Source organism: Vigna unguiculata, chromosome 9, assembly GCF_004118075.2.
Source record: "Vigna unguiculata cultivar IT97K-499-35 chromosome 9, ASM411807v1, whole genome shotgun sequence".
NCBI classification, from domain to species: Eukaryota; Viridiplantae; Streptophyta; class Magnoliopsida; order Fabales; family Fabaceae; genus Vigna; species Vigna unguiculata.
In genome coordinates, this window is record NC_040287.1 from 28,784,543 (window position 1) to 28,804,961 (window position 20,419).

General features: G+C 36.3%; 2 protein-coding genes across 2 annotated transcripts; both read right to left on the reverse strand.

The window, feature by feature from the left end:
- Positions 1 to 3,515: 3,515 nt before the first annotated feature.
- LOC114163630 lies at positions 3,516 to 4,943 on the reverse strand. Its single transcript, XM_028047933.1, has one exon. It carries the CDS (start codon positions 4,941 to 4,943, stop codon positions 3,516 to 3,518), a length of 1,428 nt encoding a protein of 475 aa, XP_027903734.1.
- An 11,593-nt stretch (positions 4,944 to 16,536) lies between these two features.
- LOC114162473 (peroxidase P7-like) lies at positions 16,537 to 18,153 on the reverse strand. Its single transcript, XM_028046384.1, has 4 exons — positions 17,868 to 18,153; positions 17,564 to 17,755; positions 17,298 to 17,463; positions 16,537 to 17,211 (listed from the first exon to the last, which is right to left on the reverse strand). The coding sequence occupies exons 1-4, from the start codon at positions 18,078 to 18,080 to the stop codon at positions 16,820 to 16,822; spliced, it is 963 nt and encodes a 320-aa protein (XP_027902185.1). The 5' UTR covers positions 18,081 to 18,153; the 3' UTR covers positions 16,537 to 16,819.
- Between the last annotated feature and the right edge of the window lie 2,266 nt (positions 18,154 to 20,419).

Genomic DNA, 20,419 nt, shown 5'->3' on the forward strand with positions numbered 1-20,419 from the left:
TTGTACAACCTAATGAACTGGAAATGCAGGTTCAGAGAATGAGAATGATTGTTGGTTCTCAAAATTGACTCAACAGCAAGGGAATCTTTACAAATTTCGAATTGAAGAAGAAAAAGATGAAAAGGTTAGGTACAACTTACATGGAGGAGGGGAATTGTAGTTGGGATAGAGGATCATGAGATAGCCTCAGGTCTGGACTCTGAAATGGATGAAGAGTAAGTTCAGACTTCTCCTTTTGGTAGAGAGAAGGTAGAGGAAAAGAAGAGAGAAGGGGATGCTGTGAGGAGTAATGGAGTTCAGTGGAGTGGGTGGCAGAGAGTGAGAAGATAATAGGGGTTGAGAATTTTGGGTTCCCACAATCTCCCCAACAACAAAAATTTTCGTCCCGAAAATTAAGACTTACCAGAAAACAGGTGTGGATACGATTCCCTCACTTCCTTTTCTAGTTCCCATGTAGAATCCCCTGTTCTCCTATCCCAAAGGACCTGAACTAGGCTGACCGACTTCCCCTTGCGTTGTCTAGTCTGTCTATCACCAATACTAACCGGTTGAACCTCCACTGAGAGATCTCCTCTAATTTGTAGATCTTCTGACTCTAGCACATGAGAGGGATCAGATACATATTTTCTGAGCTGAGAGACATGAAATAAAGAGTGAAGGTTAGACAGCTGAGGAGGTAGAGCGATCTCATAAGCCACTGGCCCAATCTTCTTCAGGATCTGATATGGACCGATGAACTTAGGAGATAGCTTTCTTGAGCGAATAGCCCTCCCCACACCAGTGGTTGGGGTAATCCTCAAGAAAACGTGATCTCCCACTGCAAACTCTAAAGGTCTTCTCCTCTGATCAGCATAGGATTTCTGTCTGCTCTGAGATGCCTTCATCCTTCCTTGTATCTGCTTGACCTTTTCTGTAGTTTGCCTCAACAATTCTGGCCCCACAACAGCCGACTCTCCGTCTTGGTACCAGCACAAAGGGGTCCTGCATCTCCGGCCATAGAGAGCTTCATATGGCGCCATGCCAATGCTTGCATGGAAACTGTTATTATAGGTAAACTCCACCAGAGGCAGGATTTCATCCCACGTGCCATGGTGATCTAGCACACACGTCCGCAAGAGGTCCTCAAGAGACTGTATTGTCCTCTCGGACTGGCCATCCGTCTGAGGGTGGTAAGCTGAGCTCATGGTTAGTCTGCTACCCAAGGCATTCTGCAACGTCTGCCAGAAACGGAAGGTGAAACGTGGATCCCTATCAGAGACTATGCTCAACGGCACTCCGTGCAGTCTCACAATCTCATTGATATACATTTGTGCCAACTTCGTCATGGACATTCTTAGGTTCACTGCGAGGAAATGGGCACTCTTGGTCAGACGATCTACGATAACCCATATAGCATCATGGTTCCTCACCGTCTGTGGTAAATGGGTAACAAAATCCATAGCAATGTTATCCCACTTCCACTCTGGAATCTCCAACTGTTGCAGCATCCCTCCAGGCCTCTGATGTTCTGTCTTAGCCTTTTGACAGGTCAAACAGGATGACACATACCGAGCAATGTCTGACTTCATGCCCGTCCACCAGAACGATTCCCTCAGATCGTGATACATTTTAGTCATGCCTGGGTGCATGCTAAAACGACTTTTGTGCCCCTCTTCAAGAATCATGCCCTTCACCTCCAAATCCTTAGGTATGCAGACCCTTCCCCTGAATCTCAATACTCCATCACCTCCCATCCCAAAGTCCTTGGCTTTCTCTGTACCAAGACATTCCGCTGTCTCTCGTAATTTGGGATCAGATAACTGTCTCTCCTTTATCAGGACGAGGAAATCACTAGATATGATTAGGCGGTTGCATCTAATGATGCCCTCTCCCAAAGTCACCTGTAACTGCATGTCTCTGAACTGTTCCACCAATTCCAACTCTCTGGCCATCATATAAGAGGCATGAACTATTTTTCTGCTTAGAGCGTCCGCCACCACATTCGCTTTCCCCGGGTGGTACAACTGTTCAAAATCAAAGTCTTAAAAACTCCATCCATCGTCTTTGCCTCATGTTCAATTCTTTCTGGTCGAACAGGTACTTCAGGCTCTTGTGGTCACTGAAAACTTGGAACTGAGCACCATACAGATAATGTCTCCAGATTTTCAGTGCAAACACCACCGCCGCTAACTCGAGATCGTGTGTGGGGTAGTTCTTCTCATGACTCTTAAGTTGCCTGGAGGCATAGGCAACCACTCTCCTTTCTTGCATCAGAACACACCCTAACCCCTGATGGGAGGCATCACAGTATACTTCAAAGGGTCTACTGGTATCAGGGATCACCAATACAGGAGCACTGGTCAGCTTTTGCTTCAACTCTTGGAAACTATTTTCACACCGGTCAGTCCAAGCAAAAGGTTGATCCTTACGGGTCAGCTGACTTAAAGGCGCCACAATCTTAGAAAACCCTTCAATGAACCTCCGGTAGTATCCTGCCAGTCCCACAAAGCTTCTAATCTCCGTCGCTGATCTAGGGCGCTCCCATTTTAAAACAGCCTCGACTTTGGATGGGTCCACTGATATGCCCTGGGCTGTGATCACATGTCCCAAGAATTGGACCGTGGTCATCCAAAACTCGCACTTAGACAGCTTTGCATAAAGCTGCTTCTCTCTCAAGATGCCCAGAACTGTTCTCAGATGCTCCGCATGTTCTTCGTGAGTTCGAGAGTATATCAAGATGTCGTCGATGAAAACCACTACGAACTTGTCTAAGAAAGGCCTGAAGATGCGGTTCATATAGTCCATGAACAAGGCAGGGGCGTTGGTCACACTGAAGGGCATCACCACATACTCGTAGTGCCCATATCTAGACCTGAAAGCAGTCTTCTGCACGTCACCAGACTTAACTCTAATTTGATGGTATCCTGATCTCAAGTCGATTTTTGAAAACACTGCAGCGCCGTGCAACTGATCCATTAAGTCATCTATCCTTGGCAGAGGATATTTGTTCTTGATGGTTAGCTTGTTGAGTTGCCGGTAATCCACACAAAGCCTGGAGCTGCCATCCTTTTTCTTAACTAGCAGCACCGGCGCTCCCCAAGGTGACACACTGGGCCTGATGAATTGTTTCTCTAGCAGTTCCTCAATCTGCTTTTTCAACTCTGCCAGTTCAGCAGGAGCCATCCTGTAAGGTGCTATTGATATTGGCCCCGCCCCAGGTACCAGATCAATAGAGAATTCGATTTCTCGGGATGGGGGCAAGCCGGGTATCTCATCAGGGAAAACATTAGAGAATTCCCTCACCACAGCCGTCTTAAGGTGTCCGCCCTCCTTCTCAACAGATAGTTAAGTTAAAATCAAGAAACACTGAGACCCCTCTTGGATGGCTTGATCCACCTGCTGTGAGGACATCAACACACCATAATCCTCTGAGCTGGGAAACATCACCCTCTTCTCTTTGCAATCGATGAGAATGTGATTAGCAGATAGCCAATCCATTCCCAAGATCACATCCAAGCCCTCCAAAGGTAAACAGATCAGGTTTGCCCGGTATTGGCGTCCCTCAACCTCAACCCAGCACCTAGCAACACGGTCGAGGTTCTGATCAACCCAGAAGCAGGCGTGGATACCACCAGGTCATACTGGAGCTCCTTCGCCGGAAGACCCAACTCCAACACTATAGACTCCGACACAAAAGAGTGTGTCGCTCCTGAATCGTATAGTACACATAGGCTCTTACCATCAATCATGCAAGACCCAAAGACGAGGTTACCTGCTCTGTTCGCCTCTGTGCCCGTCATGGCATATACTCGGCCAGCTGCCTGAGGTCTAACACTTCCTCGTGTCTGCTGTGGCTGTGACTGCGCCGAAAGTCTTGGCACTGTGCTCCTGCCAGTGGGGCAATCCCTGATAATGTGACCTTCCTGGCCACATTTATAACACGCCCGCCTACTACCAAGATGAGGACAAGCGCTCCTCATGTGGGGCCCTCCGCACTGAAAACACCGAGGTCTGGGAGAAAGGTGCTGAGGGGACTGATGCTGAGGAGACTGATGTGACTGCGGTGAGAATCTCCTGGACCCCTGAGGCGGAGGTCTGGAGTAGGGTTTCCTCCTATCATCCTGTCGGCTCGTGGACCCAGATGGTCCTCCCACCTTCTGTTGAGACCGCTGCTGAGCCTCTACTTCCGCTTTCAGCTTCTCCATTACTCTTGCTTTTTCTACCAAAGCGGGGAACTCCTTTATAGAGAGTGGAGCCACCATGAGTTTGAGATCACCTCTCAACCCATTCTCAAACTTCCTACACTGCCAGTCTTCTGCCATCCTCAAGGTGTGGAATCTGCCCAAGTGCTTGAACTTTTCTGCATACTCGGATACAGACATCTCCCCTTGCATCAACTGTAAAAACTCCACTTCCTTGGCATACCTCACACTGTCTGGGAAGTACTCAGCATAGAACTTCTTCTTGAATAGCTCCCAAGTGATGGCCTCCCTACTGTCTTCTAACATCATCTTCATGCTAGACCACCAATGAACAGCCTCTCCGGCTAGCAAGTACTCAGAATATGCCAGTCTACTCTCTGATGGGCATCTTTTGGCCTCAAAAATCCTCTCCATATCTCGCATCCACTGATCTGCCTCATCTGGAGTGGTCTTGCCGTTAAAGCGGGATGGATGATGCTTGAGAAAGTCCTCCAAACTCCACTCTTGCACTCGTGGTGGTGGAGCTTGGGAAGATCCAGCCGCAGATCGATTCTCCCCTAGTTGATGTAAGGCTTCCAAGTGCCTCTGTTGGGTGGTCTCTACTGCGAGTCTAGCAGACTCCATCTGCTGCAAGGCCAAGTTGTGTTGGTTCACCATGTTAGCATTCTGCTGCTGCATGGCTGCCAACATCGCCTCAATAGTCCCCACCAAGTGAGAGCTATCCGGGTTAGGAATAGTAGGAGGAGGAGGTCTAGGTGCCATAGCTCTAACCACACAAAGAGAGAGTCATCAGTTTCTCTAACAAGCGCCACAACTGTACCAAAACACTATAAGAAACACACAACAGAAACTAGGCAAGCTCACACCTACAGACCCTAAAGGAACTACTGCTCTGATACCAAAAATGTAACATCCCATTTAATAGTTTTCCATACTATCAAACAAAACATTATATTATGATCAAACATAGCAGATAGTAGGGGCAAACATACAGACGTAGAATAAACATATCTAGTACAGTCCTCCACACTGATACATCTATGAACTCATATACATCAGGTAAGAGTGGGTAGAAGGGATGCTAGACTACACCCAGGACCGCAAAAAAAAAAACAGTAAAAGTCTAACTATAGTGGCACTCCTTGCCAAACTCCAACTTCTACTCAAGAGGAAGCGTCTCCATCTGGTTTCAGCTCTACTCCCACCAAACATAGGTGATCATTGCAAAAGGGGTATTATGCAAAAGCAGACACACAACAAAAAGGGTAAGCTAACTGAAAGAACAAATATCAACACATTTCGCAATTTAAGATGTCATTTATAGCATGTAATTCAATCATAAATCATAGACTCGATATCCGGATTGTGTAAGTGACGTTGGAGCTCTTGGTGGCTTGCACCTGTAACGGTTCCCAGACTCTGCAGAGTCTGGACACATGGGTATTCACCCGACCGTTCCCAGGGTAAGTCCCCTCCACGTCTAAGACTTGATCGAGTCAGACGACGAGGACCTCCTGCTACTCCTCACGACATAATCCATTCTACTCTATCTGAGCTTGAACGATTATTGGAGTTTCAGGATACCAACCAGTATAGATTCCTTACATCCTTACACACACTACAATTTCTACTTGGATTTCCCTTGAAATTCCATTCCAAACTTCATCTCTTCATACTTACATTCATCCAATTAAATCATTCTATACATCAATGGTAGCATTCCAATCATACAGAGTCTAAATTGCACAAAGATGCTTTAAAACATATAGTTGTACCAAGGAAAACAGATTTGAAACACTACTACTGCAGTACCTCTCGCTCAGGCTAGAAAGTTTAGCTTAGGCGAGAGGTTATCTCGCTCAGGCGAGTCAGTCTCGCCTAGGCGAGACACTAACAGTGGCAAAAAGAGAAAACTGGGCAAATCCTCGCTCAGGCTAGGCTGGTTAGCCCAGACAAGATCGTGATCTCGCTCAGGCGACCCCAGCTCGCCTAGGCGAGGCTTCGCGCAGGAACAGAGGTGCGTTTCATGGCATTTTCGCTCAGGCGAGCGTCACTCGCCTAGGCGAAAATATCAGGACACGAACCTGTTCCTTCATGCAGCAAGTCAGTTTCCTTTTAACATCATTCAATTACTCACCAAAAATCACACAATCCATGCGTCAATTCATACATTTAAACATGCAATTCAAGCTTATTCACGGATCATCTAGAAAATTTAAAGAAAGGGTTAGCTTCCCTTACCTCTATAGGGTTTTTAACTAGTTAGAATTCCTTTCAACCAAGAGCTCCTCAATTGTACAACCTAATGAACTGGAAATGCAGGTTCAGAGAATGAGAATGATTGTTGGTTCTCAAAATTGACTCAACAGCAAGGGAATCTTTACAAATTTCGAATTGAAGAAGAAAAAGATGAAAAGGTTAGGTACAACTTACATGGAGGAGGGGAATTGTAGTTGGGATAGAGGATCATGAGATAGCCTCAGGTCTGGACTCTGAAATGGATGAAGAGTAAGTTCAGACTTCTCCTTTTGGTAGAGAGAAGGTAGAGGAAAAGAAGAGAGAAGGGTATGCTGTGAGGAGTAATGGAGTTCAATGGAGTGGGTGACAGAGAGTGAGAAGATAATAGGGGTTGAGAATTTTGGGTTCCCACACAATCCAACTATAAAATAGTAATAAGTTTTCCTATAACTCTTGTTTACTTTTGTTTCGGAACTATGTATGAAAAAATCAATCTAGATTACAGGTTTCTTTAAAAACAATCTCTTAATATAGCCTAATCTAATTGTAGTTTTGATCGATTTCCTCAATATTAAATATATATATATATATATATATATATATATATATATATATATTCAGTAAAAATATAAAAAACAAAAAGTATTATTTTAAGAAAAATAATAGGTTGGATTGATATTAACTTAAAAGTATGTTTCTATTTATTCATGATAAAAACATTTGTATATCTCTTTCTAATTCAACATGCTATTTGCGTAACCAATATTTAATCAGAGTAAATATGTTTTCAATTAACTTTTCAGATTCAAACATATTTTTAATTTAAAATAAACATTTTTTATTATATAGTCTCTGAAAAAAAAACTGTGCTTTAGACTTTGAGAATTGAAAAAAAGAAAAATTTGTTATACTCATTAGTATCTATTGAATAAAAAATATTAGATAATCATCGCACTAGTGTTTACCAAACAAAAACGATATTTTATAACTATTTGATAAGAAATTTTAAATGAAAAATGATATTTTAACCCACTTTTTTGACCCATTTTTAATTCATTGCTTTAATCACCATTAGATCATCTTTTTTTATTTTTTTAGTGATGTGATGTGATGATCTAATGGTGATTGAAGTGGTGAGTTAAAAGTAGATAAAAAAAAGTGGGTTAAAGTATCATTGTCCATTTTAAATTTTAGAAAGATGACAAATAAAGTAAATATTTTACCGCCTTTTTTATAAATTTTAAGAATTATAAAGTTTAAATTTTTGAGAGATAAAAATTAAATAAGAATAAAAATAAACTTAAAAGTTATAATAACATTCATGTTTGTAGGATCAATGATACTCTACAAATATCTTCACCAGCCATTATTCCTTCGCCCTCCAATCCTCAATCTTTCACAAGGTAACCACTCATATGTCATCCTCTCGTATCCTTAAATAAACACCATGTGACATTATGTGCCATTAGCATGAACAAGATATATATGCCAAATACATTAACTAAAACGACTAATCCAAATAATTCTATGATTTGGCAAATATGCATATACGGAAAATAGGTAGCACTTTTTTTTTATATCCAAATTTAACTATACAAATGCCCATCAAATGATGTATTAAAGGATTTTTAACATCTTAATCATTCTTTCACTAAATCACATACTATTATGGTGTCAAGTATTACTTAATTGTTAAAAATTATAACGGTTAATATTGTTGACAACCTTCAACCCAACTAATATGGGTATATAATTGATTCATGGATTAATAAGGTTTATTTTAATACTAAAAATAATATCATCATCGATTGATTTATCGATCACTTAAGATATATAAATATGCTTGAAACTACAATTTAGTGAATGGGATTTAAAATCCAACCAACATGTATGTATATATACTTCATACAAAACTATTTAACATTACTTCTATCTAGAGCTACCATGGGCCGGCCACATAGTGAATTAACCATGGATTGACCACTTATTTAAAATCTGGCTCGATCAACCATGGGTTGACCATCTAATAAACTAATTCAACTCGACTCACTTATTAGTAAGTTAAAAAAATTCGAACTCAGTCCGATTCAGCATGGGTTGGTGGATTAAACGGGTTGGCTCACCGACTCACTTAATTAAAAAAAATATAATTTTTTTCTTCAATCTCAAAAAAACTAAATTATAATTCTGACTAAAATTTAAATAAACTTCAATAGAATCCAAATGCAATCCAAAAGGATGTTAAACTCCAACTAAAAACCAAAATAAAAAAAATACCAATGTGTTGGCTTGAAAAAACAACCTAACCCGACCCAAATGAAAAGCCCAACATAATAAAAACACTTATGTAACCTTTTATTTGTGGGTTGGCTCACCAACCCGGCTCACCAACCCGGCTCACCACGAGTTCAACTCGAATGAGCCAGGTTTTAGGTGGGCCGAGTCAAAAATTAATCCATATTAAAATTTATAAAACATTTTCAATCCAACCCGGCCTGAACCCGTGGTGGGCCAGGTTGGCTCGCGGGTTCCAACCTATTTTGACAGCTCTAATTATTTTTAGGGATGACAAAGTGGGATGGGCCAGCCTGTAGGCCCACTTGTAAAAGCATAGGGTGGGCTGACATTTTGAGCTCATTGGTCTATTGAAGCCTGACCCACATAACCTATAGCCCGAGTGGGCTTAGAGCGAGGCAGGCTAACCCACTAGTCTGTTTATGATGTTAATGAATGAGTGAATGCGTGATTTTGTTTTAGTGAAACATATAGCAACACAACAATGAAACCCCTTTTCCTTTTCTTTCTAAAATCGAAACATGGAATGCCTCTTCACTCCTCAACCTTCTAACCGGGCACCTCCTCCCTTCTAGCCAGTAGTGACACCTCCTCCCTCCCAGCTAACGATGGCACATCCTCATTCCCTCTCAGCCAGCAATGACGTATCCTCCCTCTCTTCCATCGACAATGCACCCCAACCCTCTAGAGGTTGCTGTAGAAAAGTTTTTTTTTTCTTGCTTTGGGGGGTGTCATTATTACAGGAAGAAGTATTGGTAATACTTTATTGTTGTAGAAAGCAGAGAGGAGCACTGAAGATATAGTGGACTTGCGATTTGAGGGTTTGGATTATGGAATGGATTTAAGCAGGGGCGGATCTTGACCAACATTGTTGGGGTGCCCAAATAATATATTCAAAATTTATACATTTTATTATTGTCACTAACACAATAAAGAATGAACTATAAGAAGAAAATTGAGAGACATAAATACCAAAAATGATTTATCAATATACCTATTTAAATAATCTATTCTTTTATTCTTCATCAATATACCTATTTTTTTTAAAAAATACTAAAAAATGATTTATCATAATCTAATAAAAAATTGAGAGACATAAATACCAAAAGAAAATTCGATGATAATCAAACCACACTTAAAATTCAATTATAAAAAACACACAGTACAATCATTTTTCTTCTATGTTGATAAAATAAAAAATTAATATAAAAGAGGCTCATTAAATAAATTATTAAACTAATATTTCACTATCAAGTGAGACAAAAGAGAATTACATTCTTCTTTATTTCTTCGAGGATGGAAGAGAATAGTTGAGAGATGAAAGCAAAAGTAATTGATCTTTTCTCTTCCGAAAAAAAAGAAAATAGGTAAGAATGGAAGATGAGAACAATTTGTAAGAAATTCAAGGCATAAACATATAAAAGAGGCTCATTAAATAAATTATTGAATTAATATGTCACTATCAAGTGAGACGAAAGAATTATCTTCTTCTTTTCTTCCTCGAGGATGGAAGAGAATAAAGGAGAGATAAAAGAAAAAATAATAGAACTTTTCTTTTCAGAAACAAAAGAAAACATGAGAATTAAATATGAGAACAATTTATGAAAAACACAATCTATAATAAAAACAAATAATAAAAAATATCTTGATAAATATTTTTAATCTTTATTCTTTATTATATTTGATTTTATATTTTATTATTTATTAGTATTAATTATTATGTTTATAAAAGAAATAAAATATTTGATTTAATATTTATAACAAAATAAAATCAAAATACATAATATTTATAATAAAAAAAATAAAATATCTATTGTAAAAAAAATTTCAAAATTTTGGGGGGCGGCAAGGCCCCTCCCTGCACCCATAATCATCCGCCGCCGGATTTAAGGGTTTGGATCTTGGAGTGGTGGTGTTGATGATTAAAATGGTTTATGGGTTTTGGGTCTTCTCCATTTGATGTATTTTTCCGTCGTATGTTTTGTTATGCTTATAGGTCTTTTCCATTTCAGTGTAGTCATTTTAATTAGGAAAAGCATGCTAACCTGCAGGCCTAAACATATGCGAGGCAGCTCATGAAATTCAATCTGCTTTCCAAATGCGATCGGCTTAGCCTGACTTGTATTTTGTGGGCTAAATACGGGACAAGTCTAAATGGGTCGGGCCAGCCTACATTGTTACTAGGGATGTTAACGGGACAGGTAAGGTATGGGTAGTAGCTCTCCTGTACCCTATCCGTTGGATAAATATTCGTCCCGTGCCCGTATCCATATCCGTCGGGTATCCATTACACGGGTACCAGTTTATTTTTTGCATATCCGCGGGTATCCACGGGTACCCGCAAGTATTTACAAAATTATTTTAAAAATAAATATTTGATGATAAATTCAAATACAATAAAATAAAATATATCACTGTCATAAATTTTAAATAAAGTTCAAAAAAACTCAAGTCTATACAAGTCGAAATAATTATAAAAATAAATATAAAATGACGTTCAACACAATGAAAATTCTTTAATTAGTGTTTTCATCAACAAGCCCACTTTCTCTAATTGATTCCTGAAAAATAATCACATAATAAACCTCAATTGCATCGTGCCAAGTATTCTTATTTTGATTCCATCATTTGACAACAAACATACCATAAACGTCATTATCTATATAGGGTTTGATGTATATGCCCAATTTCAAAGAAGGGAAAGAGAATAATGTCAAGGGGTGTACTTGGAAGAAGACAATGTACCAATACTTGAAGCTGGAAGAATGAAGATAGAAGACAAGATGTGTAGCTTAGAAAAAATTAAGTCAGAATGTTTTTTACTAATATATATATATATATATATATATATATATATATAAGGGTATTTTTGTGAATTAAAGTTTAGCGGGTACGAGTGTCCACGGATACGGATACTATGATTCTCGTACCCGTCCCGTTAACATGCGAGTATAAAAAATACCCGTACCCACGAGTAGTGGGTACCCATTTTTAATATTCGTTTTCTACCCATTGCGGGTTTTATCCGCGGATATCGGGTACATATATTTTTGACATCCCTAATTGCCACCTCTAATTACTTCCATAGCAACTTATATTAATATTTAAGATATTAAAACTTGTTGCCCTTCGTCTTTGCACATGTCGCTTCATATGTCCTACATATGCCAAATGGTTTTATTAAGATAATTGAAGTGCCTATGAACCCTACCTTTTCAAATTCCTCATGGTCGTTGTTTTACTACGTTATTTCGAACATTCTGTATTTCTTTCTCCTTAGTCGCAAAAACTAGTCAGGTATTAATTCCTCTTTTATCTTTATTTTTCCTTTTGGACCATACTTACACTATTGCTTTACAACTCTTGTGTCTTTGCTTTAATTTCTATTTCGCTTTTGACATATGGATTATTATATTGTGAACCCTTGGGCCAAGTTGGATATTCTTAGAGAAACCTCAATATATACTTCTGTCGAAAAGGTTCGAGCTTTGCGACATGTCCAGAGTTTTAGTAAAGTCTACAAAGAGAACCTAGTGATTGTTGAACCTTGTAAACCAGAAGGCCCTATATGTGAAAGTCAAGAAGACGAAACACCCTTTTGCTTTATATATACCACTGTCGTTATGAAATTAGGGTTAGTTTCCTTTCGAACACTTTTGAAAAAGAAATTTTGACCCTGATGAACATTTCCCTATCAACTACATCCAAATAGTTGAGCATTCATTATGGCCTTTTCCATTTTGTGTACACATTTAGGTATAGTTGCCATTGCCAATACATTTTGTGAGCCTTTCTTAGCGGTGTACCTAGGCGGAGCCCTCTTTTCCCTTATATGACTTTGTATAAGAGTTTTATAGGAAAATTCATCAAAATCCAACCATCACCTACTGGATCCAACATTTTAGAAGGATTCTCCTTTATTGGTCTAACTCTCCCCGCGGTCAACAATCTTGAGAAATATAAGATTTGAGTGAGGATGAAGAAATACTATGATCAATTATCCCGATTAGGGGCTATCTTCGATCTTTTTCATCTTCTTCTATATGAATACCGCTTGTTTGACAGTAAAATCTACATTGGCATATTTTGAGCTTGGTATCTATTTTCTATTTTCCCAACTATCATTCATATACTTTATAGGTACTTATTTTATTTTGTATAAAAAACCATGAATCTCTTACACAAAGTGTTGGTTGCACCAGCTAATATCTCTTGTCATGGCATAAACGCATCACAATCCCTACTGCAAACTTCAGTTGTTCCAAAACAGACAAATTTGCAAACCCATAAAAAACGAGACAAGGTTGTTAAAAAGGTAGCCAATGGTGGAAGTCAGATACCACAAACCTTTAGTCAAGACTTTACTTCCCACGATCCAACTAACAAAAATGAAACCCCATGGATCCTCTTGTTGAAGAAATTACTATTGATGAAAACAACATTTTTGAAAGTTTTAAAACGCTTGCCCGCACAACAAAGAAGTGTTGTGAAGATCATACCCAGGCCAAGCTCATATTTTGAACAAAAAAAGTTTTTCAAAAGCTACACAGGACTTAGCAAATTTGAAGAGTTAGAAAAAAATCGCCAAGAAAATGATGAACATTACACAAAGTTGCTATCTACTACAGAAGATTATGAGCGATGCAGGAAAAATAAGTTGGATGATTAACAAGAGTGGAAAAAAGAAAAGGATATTTTTGTTGAACTCAAATTTTGGCACATTTGAATTGCTTTGGTTTTAGTATCAGATTTTTTCCTTCCATCTTGTGTTTGATTTGATTATTTTAATATTGTAGGTGGCGAATGAGCTTTTTGCTGAATTTTTTTATCCAACCAATAGTGAATTAACCCCCGATCAGGTTGTCTCTTCACCACAATATAAATTTCAATGTTATATGTAGTTAATAAATTGAAGATTTAAATGAGTATTGTTGACTTATTTTTCGGGATGAAGATTTTTTAGCAACAATGTAATGATTTAAAATTTTTTGAATTGCTTGGTTGATATACTTTGAATTCAATTTTGTTTATTTATTGTACATTGTGATGTTGTTGACAGATGTTGACATTTTCTTCTCACATATTATACCATTTCTGCCTAAGGACTTGCATTACTTTGTTGACTAACAAACATGAAGAAAGAAAAGGGAAAAAGCTTCACATAAAAGAAGACAATTATTGGTTGCATAAGTGTAAAATATTAGATCGGTTATGGGTCTTAATCGATATAATATGTCTTTCAAAAATCTTTTTTTTTCCTTTTTTTTAAAGGTATTAGATTGATTTTTTAAAATCGATCTAATATGAGTATATATTAGATCGGTTATGCAATTAACCTAATATGTCTTCAACATATTCATCAGTGTATATTAGACCGGTGGTGACACAAATCTAATATCAACTCCAGAACTAATTTAATATATCTATTTTGCACCGGTGTATCTAGTTCTCTAAAACACAAATAATCTATAATCTCTTATATATACAAATGAAACCTAACAAATTAAAGATTTTGACACGTGTTTCACTCACTTTTTTATCATAAAATAATTCAAAAATAAATAAAAATAATGTTACTAATGTTACGGTTTTTTATTTTAGAGAAAGGATACGAAAGCAACATGTTACAAGAGATTTTGGCAAAGTATAAGTTCTTTATTCATTGTTCCCCGCTATCAAAAGCATGCATATGCGTTATGTATGTGAGTGAGTGAATGATGAATAAAGATATTAAAGAAGAAGAAATGTTGATTATTAACAGAGTAATATTTTTTTAAGATATATACACACCTAATACAAATTCTTTGAACACTGTGGCATCAAAATCAGTAGCACCACTTGTTCACTGCATTATATATTGGACATTAGCCATAGCCATGTTATGATATTTATTGTGTCACTAATTCGTTGATTACATGTGTTTCTAAACTCCGTGTTCGTACATTGGAGACATATATTACGCTTTTCGATGAAAATACAAAACAAATGTTTTTTTTTCGGTATATCTAATTCGTGATTTGAATATAATCGTGAATTAAGTTCGTATTGAATAAAGTTAAATAATATATAAGAAAAAATTCATAAAATTATTATTTTAAAGTTGGAGTTAGAGATGGTGTAAAATATATATCTAAAATTTATCTAAATTTCAATTTCTGTAATGAATCAAACTTCCTCTTCTTTATATTTTAAAGTTGTCATATATGAAAATTAAAAAAAAATATATATATTGAGATCTTATATAGAGAGTTTATTCATACTAGAGACTAATATCTTAATCCAGTTTAAAATATGTTCAAGTATTATATTATAATAAAATTAATATTTATATTAACATGTTAAAGTATAAAAATAATGACAAAAATAAGACAAGAAATAAAGAAATAGTAATAGAGAGAATCTTATCAATCTGTGTCTCAAAATTTAAAGTTATCAGCCCCTTGCAAAATGTTAATAGTAACTAGTCTTTGATTAATTTTGAAAATATTATAATTAAAATCAATATAAGCTTTTCAATACATGGAGATATATATTAGGTGAAAACTGAACATTTGATATACGCAACCATAGATGTCGGCGGTGTCTTTCATTTATTGGTCACACAAGAAGAAAATGGGTTTCAAAGACCCTCTAAAGTGTAAAGGGTTTTTCTTCCTGTACCCCCAATTTTTCTTCCTGCACCTCCAAGTTTCATTGTGACTACTATTATATCTTTAAAAAAATAAAAATAAATTATAAACTAAATATCTCTATTATATCCTTTAAAAAATAAAAATAAATTATAAACTAAATATCTCCTTAGCCCGCACTCTCAAGAATGAAATTCGGTACCCCGATTTCTAAAGGTCGGTAACACCGATTTCTGAAAGCCAATAACGTTGGATTCTGAAAGTCAGTAAATTTATGATTTATGTATCTTAAATTTATGATTCTCCTATGATATTTCTTCCAAGTCAAGTTTTACCTAAATTAGTATGAATCTTAATTATGATTTTAAGAATTCTTTTATCAAATTGGCATTAACCTTAATTATATTTTTACCCAAATTAGTACAATCTTGAATTATGAAATTTAAAGGTTGTTGTGTTTTCTGCCGAAATGGTAAAATTTATGGATATATCTTGGGTTGCATTACAAATTCTACCACACATAATGAATTAGTTGAATAATCTTGATTTGGAATAGAAATTAGAATACCTCTGTTGCGTGAATTCAATAATTTAGAAATATTAGAAATTGAAAAGTGCATACGTGAATCACTCTATTAAAATGGTTTAAGTAAAGAAAATGAATAATTTTTTATTTAATTAGAAAATTAATTTATATAAAAAAAAATTAAATTTGGCACCCCTAAAATTTTATTCATGTTTCGCCACTGTTCGTATCTTGAAAATCGGTAATACGGGTTTCTGGAAACCGGTAACACCGGATTCTGAAAGCCGGTAACACCGAGTTCTGAAAGTCGATAACTCTGGTTTCTGAAAGCCGGTAACTACAAACTAAAAGGGTAGCAGTGAAATTATAAAAAAGTTGGGGTGTAGGAAGAAAAATTGGGGGTGCAGGAAGAAAAACCCAAGTGTAAAACTTTTCAGTGAGTTATTTCTTTAGGTCCGTTTTGTAGTGGGCCACTTCTTGAACCAAAATAAAACAAAAAAGCTAGAATGACTAATTTCTAAAATTGAAAATTCAAGATGCACCTAATTAAAACGAATTATTAGCATTTTGGCATTAAAGAAATAGAAAAAACTGTAAATGTTCCGCAACACAATTTTTTGAAAGAAGTTCATAAGCTAGAAAAGGTGCATAAAAGCAACAAGAAAACTGAATTCGGATGGAATATGTTTCCTATATGTTTATAAAGGGAAAATCAAAAGTAAACTTGTACATCATACCAATCATCGTTCTTGAGCCTTGATAAAGGCTTTTTTCCCTACGACTTAGTAAAGGAAAAGTAAAAAGAAACAAAAATAGAGGGAAGTAGAACACACCAAAGTACACACTGAATCCAAAATACGACCTAAACGTGTTTTAGCAACTTATTACACACATATCTCAAACACAATATTCAATTGGTTGCGTGTGTGTAGTACCCTTAATATTCAAACTCAGTTAATCCTTCTGCAGTTCTTTCTGATTTCTCCTTTGGAGCCAGTGAGGGGACTAATGTCTCCCATCTTGATAATGGCGGAGACAAAATCAGAGGAAAAGGAGCTTGGGTTGGTGCTGTAGCCACGCACTATGGAGTCAGTGGAGCCACCATTGAAGAGTTGCTGGTCAGAGTGGAGAAGACCCTTCTTCTGAACCAGGTTCCTGAAGTAGTAGTTGTCGAATGTGGTCGGAGTCTGAAGATCAAGCGGTGCCAGATTGTTGTCCCCTGACCCTGATGTTCTGGGGCAGCTTGATTGTCTTGTCCTGGCAAATGAGGTATCTATGTTGCTCTCGTTGTAGATGCGGGCTCTGAAATTTGTGCACCTTGCTTGTCCAATTGTGTGCCCACCTAACCAAGATGCGACTCATAATTAGTGAAGATAAGAAATTTATGACCATATGATTGCAATGTAATTAATTGGTAAATTATTGTACCCGACAAGGCGACCAAGTCCTTGGTGGAAAGTCCTAGAGCACTGAATCTAGAGATGAGTTGGTTAAGGTTTGAAGAAGGTGCAGGAATGCCATTGTTGGCAGCAGATTGGCTAGCAGTTCTAGCATCTCTTCTTCCAAGTTTAACATTCCAACTAGGGCCTCCAAGCTAATGCCATCAAAATCAACAACATATTAATTCAGATACATGTAATTAATTAATTAATGATTTAGTTTAATTTGAGGTTGTTGGTTCTTTGACCACTTACGATTTGAACAGAGTCTCTGGCAGCAATGGCAAGGATATCCGCACAGGAAACAACTCCTGGACACACTTTCTCCACGGCTGATTTTATGCTGTCAATGACTTCATATCCACGAGCAGAATTTCTGTTGGGGTTTGCGTTCTTCTCCCCGGTGAAGCTTGACGTGTCATCCAAAAGAATCGAACCGTCACATCCCTGTATTTATTTGTTCATGAGTTAGAGACAAAAAATAGTTGCATGCGACAAAATTGTGTGAAATATGCGTTGTTCCAAACAAAGTTATACTGGATGCATGCATGGAAATTACATTGACAAAGCAATCGTGGAAGAACAAGCGGAGGAGAGAAGCACCCATGCGGGTCTCCTTTGATATGGCAGATTGCACTGTGGATCTCACAGTGGAGAGGAGTTTTGGGCAAGAACTGTAGTAGAAGTCAGTAGAAAGTTGTGCATTGACACAACCCAGTACGAGGACAAACAGAACCAAACTGATAGTTAATCTAGAACAAAACGAAGCCATGTTTTGCTGAAACACACTAAGTCACTTGAAGTGTTTGTGTTTGTATGTGTGAGGGTGTGGCTTATTGGTTAATGGAAGTTGTGTATTTATAATGGTTTGTGGATTGAATGTGTCTCAACTCAACTCAAGGCAATTTGTCTCGGCAGGTAGCCTAACCTAACACGTAGAAAATGGAGAGTCGTATGTGCATGGGAAATTTGGGAATATTGAGTTTTCAAAAGGTGTTATGGGAACTAATTCAAAAACTCATTTATGAATTTTGATTATAAGGGATTAGAAAAGTGGTGAGAGATTCGATTTTTAATGAATTCAAAGATCAGGAAGTGAAAACCCGCGTCATTGTGCTGCTTTGTCAAATTATTACAATTGTTTGGTAAACTATTTTCCTCTGGAGGGGCCCATCGTATAACGCTTTGATGTGAGACATTTTTTATGCTTTATATCCAATGCAAGCAACACAGAGACAAATTTGACTGTTTGGTTAAATTAAATATTTCAAAAAAGAATAGAACGAGTTTTATATGTAATCTTATTTTAGTCATGCTTAATTGACTGGTTGAGAATATTTGTTTGGTAAGGCCACCTTTTGCACCTTCACTCAACCAAAATAAGAATACGAATCATAGTAATAATGTAGATATCGTATTTTTTTCATATTTTTGGTTCAGACAAACACAATAAATAATTTGTATCAACTACTTGTGCGATTGAAGTATTTTATGACCTCTGTGGTGTTCTGAGGCGGGTTTTACCAAGTGGTGTAAAGGGCACAGTGATAAGAGAAAGCTCCTAAAGGTTTTATTGGTGATTTTTCAGACTTTGCGGGCTGAATGTTCCCTACAGCAATCATATATAGCGTTCAAGGGAAGTAAGAAAGTAAGAAACTTCTTGGCATCATTTGGGTAAGATTAGGTCAGAAGCTTTACTTAACTCTACATAGCCTCACAATGTATAATAATGCTGCCTACATGACTATTAAACACACCTTAATCTTTAAAAAATCTAGTAGTGTAACTATCACTTCACTATATATACTATTCATTATTTAAAACACTAAAATAAAAATATTTTTCTTATATTTTTTATACTAATGGTATTCACATAAAAAAATTTAATAAAAAATATTAGTTCTTAAAGCCAACTTTGTTTCACAGTATAATTTTATATTTTCAAAAGTTATTTTCAAAAGTAAAAACGAAGAAAAAAAACATAAAAAGTAAATTGAGAACTGTTTCTCTAAGGTCGGGATGTCAGCAAATGTTTTATCATAGTGATCTCAGTCTCGAATAAGCAGATTTATTTTCAAAATTATCAATAGACTGATTTAGAAAATGTTACTAAAATTAGGTAAGTAGTGAAAACAATTTTGACCGAAGTCGTATTCCAGATGTGCGAATTTAAAAAATATATGATATCGTGTTCAGAGTAAATGACTTAATTTTCTTTCTCAGAAATTTAAAGTTGTTTAATAAAGAAGCACTTTTAATTGACATAGATAATTGAAGTCATTGATAGAAAAAAAAAATTAAATTTATCTAGTCAAAATTCGTAGATAATAACAAAATTCATGGGTAATCCAATTTTACCTACAAATTACTAACGACTTAAGATTTGTATGTAATAGTGACATTGGTAATTTTTTATGGATGTTTTGTTCGTGAAAAAGTCGATCTGTGAGTAATATATATGAATCACTATAGTAAATAATTTCTCACCCTTAAATTTCGTAGGTAATACATACAGTTTACTTTCCGTCAATGATTTTTCACCACTAAAAGTTCATGGGTAAACTTTTTTACAATCTATCATCTGTGGATAACTTCTCATATGACTAAATTCTCGTGGATAATTAATATGCATTTGTTAAAAAAATCTATATATTAATTAGAAATGTCTAATAACACATATTAAATGAGTTTGTCAATGTATTAATTAGAGGAGCATACCAATATTATCACATCTCTTTGTTTATATACTAATTTATATTTTTAATGAGTAAACTCTACATATTTTTGCATATGTTTTATATTTTTAGAGAGTCGATTCTATTTTTGCATATATTTTATTCTTTGTATTTTTACAAAGTTTACTATTTATATTTCTATAAATATATTGATTTTCTAAACCTATAAATTAATTTGAAGGTTGATTCTATTCAAAATTTAATTATAAACTTAAAAATATTCATTATTTATTTTCTTAATTTTTAAATCTCTTTTGACAATCACACAAACAAACATCAACTTCCGGGTAAGCACAAGTTTAACACTAATTTCTTAAAAATATTATTTTCGTAAATACAAAAATTATTTAATTTTTTTGTCTGTAACCTTTGAAAT

Coding starts and splice junctions, on each gene's coding strand:
- LOC114162473 (XM_028046384.1), bottom strand. CDS start 18,080: ATGGCTTCGTTTTGTTCTAGATTAACTATCAGTTTGGTTCTGTTTGTC. Junction 17,756..17,867: donor TCCACGATTGCTTTGTCAAT/GTAATTTCCATG, acceptor AAATAAATACAG/GGATGTGACGGTTCGATTCT. Junction 17,464..17,563: donor CCAGAGACTCTGTTCAAATC/GTAAGTGGTCAA, acceptor TGATGGCATTAG/CTTGGAGGCCCTAGTTGGAA.
- LOC114163630 (XM_028047933.1), bottom strand. CDS start 4,943: ATGGCACCTAGACCTCCTCCTCCTACTATTCCTAACCCGGATAGCTCT.